Below are 6,484 nucleotides of genomic sequence, written 5' to 3' on the forward strand. Positions count from 1 at the left end.
TCTTCACTTCTAAAAAAAAATCTGTTACTTATCGATTGCAACACAAAATCCAAGAATGTGCATTTACCTCTGACTCTCTGTGGGACATTTCCATTTCTTCCTATAAAATATTCCTAATCTCTATCTTTCTACATGATTTCCAGTATTACTTAGGTCTTAATCACAGAAGAAAAGAAAATTCAAATATCTGACTGAAATAACTGCTCATGATTCCAGGCCTAATTCAAATTAGTTCATTATACAGCTGTCTACCAATCAACTTTGCATGAACTCCTACCAGAGGTATAGAGCTGTCCTAAATGATGAAGAGCAATAACAGGAAGACAGTTCCTCTCAAGAAGCTTATAATCAATCTATTTAGAGATATAAAACAAGTATTTAGTGCTAGATTCCAATTCAGCTAAATTTACTGAATGCCTACTTCATGACAAGAACTACGACTGATGTTGTCACATATATTACTCATTTAATTAATCTTAAAATAACAGCAGTGTCAAACCATGGAATCTGGAAAGAAGTAAAGGAGATAAAAAGATTTTACTAGAAGAAGAGTCCTGTGAGAAGCAGTAATACAAAAGTCATACAAGTGCTAACCTTTTCTCCCTTACATTTTAGCAATTAATATCTGTAGTTTCATAGGTATAACACAAGATCATTAAAAGGCAAATTAGTGAATATATTTCTTTTACTCAAAAGTTATAATTGGGGACATTTCAATTGGGGAAAAAAATGAAAAAAGTAGCCAATATGAGCTCTGTCAATTATATTTGGATACCCTTGTTACCACAGACAAATGAAAAGTGGAAATGTATTGCTTTATGCTTCTCTCAAGTCTCACATTTCTGGCTTACATCTAAATAGGTAAACTGTATCATTTTAATAATAAAATTTATGTATCATTTATCAATATGTGCCTTACTTCTCAGGTCCCTTGAGGCATGAGACTATACCTTATCTACCTATCTACCTCTATACTGCCTACAGCACTTGGAAATGTGGTGGGGTAAAATGGCAACGTACTTTGAAGTAAGAAAGTTCAAGTCTTAGCTCCACAAGTTTGTGCTAGTTTACCTCAGACAAACTCTAAGCTTCAGGATCCCTATCTATTAAGATTAGTAATGGATCTCTCTAGAAGTTGGCTATGAGAATTAAAAAAGAAGTAAGTAAAAACACTTAATACTAAGTTCTAGGTGGAACCTAGCATCTAATGGGTGCTGAATATACATTTTTTCTTTTCATTTTTGTACTGTATACCTGTACAATATAATTATAAAGTTGCAGTTTCGTTCATTTAGGCAACTTCCCATTAAAGGCATGTACTTACCTTGGTTTTTAGCTGGTCTTAGATTTGCTAAAGCAACAATCTGATGCCCAGCAGCAATGCACTGCATCATATTATAGCAGCTGTCCTTCCCACCGCTAAAAAATAAATCAACAGAGAGACAAACATCATGCTACTGAAAAATATTCAACATAAAATCACTAGATATCAAAACAGATATTATTACTCAACTTTTCAGGAAATAATAGAATGTAAAAAAAATTAATTTCTAAATCATAAACAAACTGAGCAGATGAATCTGAACGTCTAGGGCTGCTATTCACGGGAGCTTAAGAAACTATATGCCTTTATAAAAGAATATTCTAAACAAAATATTGGTAACTTTTTGGTTTGTGATAGCAGCTTTACTTAATATATGAAGTGCTTTGCAAATAGAAAATGATTTCAATTTACACCCCAGCTAAACACTTATTATATAATTATAGATGAAATATATATATATTCCACTTAAGGAACATTTATGATAATATATATTATTCTACTTAAGGAATATATACATACTAATTTCATAGAAATTATTGAAAAAGTAAAAAACAAAAAACCTATTCTCTATGAGAAAGTGAAAAAAAAAATTAATTCTGCTCCACCACAAGAAATCTACCAACTGGCGACCATTAGCAATTAAAGGAACAAATTAATGACTTGAGTATCAATCTAATGACAAAGTTTGACACACTTGCTGGGTACAAATTTTGTAGAGATAAAAACCAAAATGCTGACTTACACTGATGATGTTAAACATCAGCACTATCAGTACTTCACCCATCACATACATACATATATTATACACATACACATTTTTTATATATATATATATATATATATATATATATATATATATATATATAATGGCAACAGAACAGGGCTTGAGCTATAAATCTAATAACACATTGAAAGGAAAGGAACTTCTAAATTCTGGTTTTAAATCTACCTAAGGCAGAGGCATATCACTTAGTCAAGATAAGTAGTAGTTCATCAATAATATGAATGAATGTCAACCTATATGCTATTTTGGTTTAATATTCTACTACTTCCCACTATCATTATCATTGTCTCTCTCCCTTTTATAATTCTTTTTCCTCATGTTTCCCTTCTTTCCAGTATTTGCTTAAGGTCTGCAAATGTATCCCCGGGCAATGTTTAGACCTCTTCATAGCCCAAGAAACTGATGACCCCAGAAGCTGGCCCTCTTGCCTTTTGTCTTAGTTCTCAAATTTCCTGCTTCTTCCACTGTCCCATCAATAACAACACTCATTCCGAAACTTCTTGAGGGGAAGGAGAGTGCAAGGGGCAAAGTTAAGTTTTAAAAAGTCCATTCTTCCTCTCTTCAGGTTCAGTACCCCCCTAAGTATGTCTTCCACACCCTTTCCCATCAAACCTTACTGCTCTGTTTCCCTAGGACAAAAAGATACGACTAATTGTTTTAGATATTAAAGATTAAAGGGTGTGCATCCAGAATCAGAACTGAGCCTTACAATACATTTTGAAATATGCCAACATTTCAAATATGGTTTTAAGTAGTATTTACCAAACTGGGTTCTGTGGAACACTGGTGTCCAACAAAATATTAGCCGATTACTCTAACAAAAGGTTTTGAATATCAGACAAGCTTGGGAAATGCTGAGTACCTTACTGTCCTCTTAGAATTCCATTAAGTACGAACGTATGTTAGGTGAGAGGTCTTCCAGATCTGTTTTAGTTTCCATCTCTGGGATACTAAGCTAAGTTATTCAATGTGCTTGGGTTTACAGAGTTCATTGCAAAATTAGTGAATGGCCTGCCTCGATAATCCTCAAAGTATCATTCAACTATGAAATTCAAAGACTCATTTATTTATTAGAAAAATAATGTTCTTATAAAGATATGTAAGAACTTCAGTTTCACATATTCCCTAAAACACCCACACACACATCTCATCTCCCACTGTTGCACACACATACAAATCACAAATAAATTCACCGTGTTCACCTAATATAGGTATTATATAATTATATGTAATGCATATATATAGAATACATAGGCATCTATATCATAAGCATATAGGTAAATGCTTATGTATTTATACTTACAGCATATCTCCTAATACAGCTCTTACTCTTTAGCAAGAATTTTCCAACATTGCTTTTATTAGTAAATTATTATTTTTATTATACAGTAGCAAAGGCACATTACAGGCTATTTAGTATAACTGACTATACCAATCTTCTCCAATACTTCTAAGTATTTCGTTGTTGTGGATTACTTTAATCATTACACTTTTGGTAAATGATGTAAATTTGAATTATTCACTTCCTGGGGTACTTTTAATTCTTAAAATAAGACACAGTGGTTAAAGCTTAATCATTCATTTTAAGAAGACATTTACTGAAAAACAATAATTATTGTGACATTATGGTCTAGCCGGCTAAAAATGACATTGAAGGAAAGGGAACCAGAATATTCCAGACACTACAGTAGGGTTTGAAATGTCGTTATCAAGCCCTTAATAGGTCAATACTTAGCAGCCAGTATCAGTTACCTAGGGGACTTAATGAAAACGTTTATGAAATGTTCAATGGGCTTACAAAAGCAAACACATCGTTACACTGTATCTCAAACACTCTACAGGGCAAAATCTCATGATACCAATATTTAAGTAGTCCAAACTAATTTTTTAATGTTGCTAGTGTGTTCCTTTCTGCCTCAGTTAATAGACTGAGTATGGAAATATTTAAGGAGGCTTGTTTTTGGTTTGTCAGTCATAGGACTTACTTAGATACTTAAAGATGATTTGGTTACTATAGACATCAAACTCCTTTTGGAATACAAAGTATGCTAGGGTAAGATCACTCTAAAGCAATGACCAGAGTCCGAAGCAACAGCAACGGATCTAGCATAAGACTATTACAACTCCGTCTCTACCACGAAGAAAGAGATCTCTGTACTTCAGTGCTCAAAGGCAGAAACACATACATGCCATAAGCAACCCACATCTGTCCTGATGAGCCATACAGGTGGGGCAGAAGATGAGAGAGGGGTGGACTTTTTGGGAAGGGCGGAACCACATACGACTAGGGAGGAAGCTAGATTACGAACGACCCAGCTGACCCTCTTCCTTCAGAAGAGGACGAAAAAAGCAAGAGAGAAAGGGTGAGGGTTATTAACTGAGTTGGTGGAATAAGGTAATGGCTCCAAACTTCACCGCTCATTAGAGCTTTAAAAAAAATCCGACGCCGGTCCGCGCAGAAGTTATTAAACCAATCCCTCTGGCGGTGGGGCCCGGGCGTATTTTTCTTTTTTTTAATTCCCCGGTTAAATCCAATGGGAATCCAAGTTTGAGGGCTGGAAGACCACAGAGCCACCGACGGATAAGGAGGAGGCGTGTCAGCCCCGGACCGAGCCACCAGCGGGCCGGCAAAAGCCCGAAGGCTCCGCCTCTTCTTGTGGCTCGGAGGAGCCGCAGAACCCCCAATGCACGGCTCGGGCAGAGACACCCTCTTTTTTGGCCCTAGCGGCGTTTGGAAGGGACGAGAGGCTGGCTTCAAGAGGAGGGAGGTGGCTCCGGGGCCGCGTTACCTGATCAGGGCCGCGACCCTCATGCTGGGCGCAGTGCGCGTGCGTGCGGCGAGCGCGGGCGGGAGGCGGGAGGCGGGAGGCGGGAGGTCGTCGCCGCCGCTTGCGTGACGCGCCGCGGGGCCTTGCCCGGGTGTTCGCTCGGCCGCCTGTCAGCGAATTGGCGGTGCAGGCCCCACAGCTGCCTGCGGGACACCTCAGCGCGGAGGGTGCGGCACGTTGGCACTTTGACCCTGTGGCAGGGACATTTCGGCCCAGGCAACAATGACGTTTAGGCACGGCCTAACCACCTAAGTGAGGGCACTGAAGCTCCGGAGGAAGGGCAAGATCCGCGTAGCAGAGCCCAAGTCCAGTGGCGCTGGATTCGTTTTGGTAAGAGAAGGTTTAGCGTCCCAAATGCTGCAAGTTGACACACTTGTGGACGTCCAGGCACAGAAGTTTGCCCTTCCTCCCCCATCTACCCTAGAAACAACTGTACACATATGCCTTTTAACGTACATCTGCTCTGCCCTCCAAACCTGTGTGTCCAGTCGTGAAGCTGAGATCCCCAGGGACTGTGGTAATTTTTAAATCTGGGGCTAGCTCCACCACCTCTAGGCCCCGTACGGTTTCGGCTCTTGTTCAAGCTTCTATATTTGACAAGGCCAGGCCAGGCTCTTCACCAAAGAGCAGTGGCCTTGCAGAAAGGGAATCTAGCTTCTAACTTTATTTGCCAAGTATGTATTGAGTGCCTTTTGTGCACCAGGCACTGTTTTAGACTCTGTGGATACAACTGTAAATAAAACAAAATCCATTCCCGGCATAGAGCTTAAATGGGGATGGGGAGAACAGACAATATATAGCTTAAAAGCAAATGTTAAAGAGTGAGAAGTGCTATTAGAAAGGAGCGGGGGTATGGGGCAGTCAGGTAGAGAGGCAAACTGCAGAGTTAAATAGGGTCTATGTAGGCCTTATTGATGAGGTGAGAATTGAACCAACTTAAATAAAAAGAGTTAGCTGTGTATAGATTAGGGTGTGCTCCAGACAAGAGAAAAAAAAAATCGAAGGCTCTAGGTGCGTGGCGTGTTCGTGGAAGAGACTGAACAAAGCAGAGCAGTGTGAGAGGAGGTTAAGGTGATGGAGGGGAAAGATCATACAGGGTCTTGTAGGTCATTGGAGAGTTTTGAAGAGATGTGACTTAAAATTTTAAAAGGATTGCAGTGTTGAGAATACACCTATTAGGAAGCTGTTACAGTGTTCCAGTAGAGAGATGACGGAGCTTAGAATCAGGACAGTGAATTTGGGGATAAGTGAGAGGATTCTAGCTCTATCCTGAAGATAGAGCCAATAGAATCAGATTAGATATGGGATAAAACAGAAAGTCATGAAGGACGATGCCAAAGGCATGAATTAAGTAAGTTAATATATGTAGGAAACTTAGAATTATGCCAGGTACATTGTAAGCGTTCAGTGTTATTTTGATGTTCTCAACTCCAGTACTCAGTATGGGTGACTAGAGCAGTGACAGTTTGCATATCAGTTTCAGCATCTAGGATCATACAGCTTTAAGATTTTGCAATTATAAATATTTGCCAAATGAGTCAAGTATTT

General features: G+C 38.9%; 1 protein-coding gene across 8 annotated transcripts in view; it reads right to left on the minus strand.

The window, feature by feature from the left end:
* Positions 1-4,944, minus strand: part of DPH6 (diphthamine biosynthesis 6) — a 339,756-nt gene extending 334,812 nt beyond the window's left edge. For 6 of the 8 annotated variants that reach the window (XR_001109403.2, XR_001109400.2, XR_010342041.1 and 3 more), the window contains exons 1-2: positions 4,898-4,929; positions 1,325-1,419 (exon numbers count right to left, since the gene is read on the minus strand). Coding sequence is in view for 3 of the 8 variants with exons in the window: in XM_012465189.2 (XP_012320612.1) it covers positions 1,325-1,419; positions 4,898-4,920 (118 nt within the window). In the remaining 5 variants the exon portion in view is untranslated. Of the gene's footprint in view, positions 1-1,324; positions 1,420-4,897 lie in introns of all 8 variants that reach the window. The other 2 variants (XM_012465181.2, XM_012465196.2) reach the window with 1 other exon arrangement.
* Positions 4,945-6,484: the final 1,540 nt, after the last annotated feature.

Source organism: Aotus nancymaae, unplaced genomic scaffold, assembly GCF_030222135.1.
Source record: "Aotus nancymaae isolate 86718 unplaced genomic scaffold, 86718_ANA_hifiasm-v0.15.2.pri h1tg000011l, whole genome shotgun sequence".
Lineage (NCBI taxonomy): Eukaryota > Metazoa > Chordata > Mammalia > Primates > Aotidae > Aotus > Aotus nancymaae.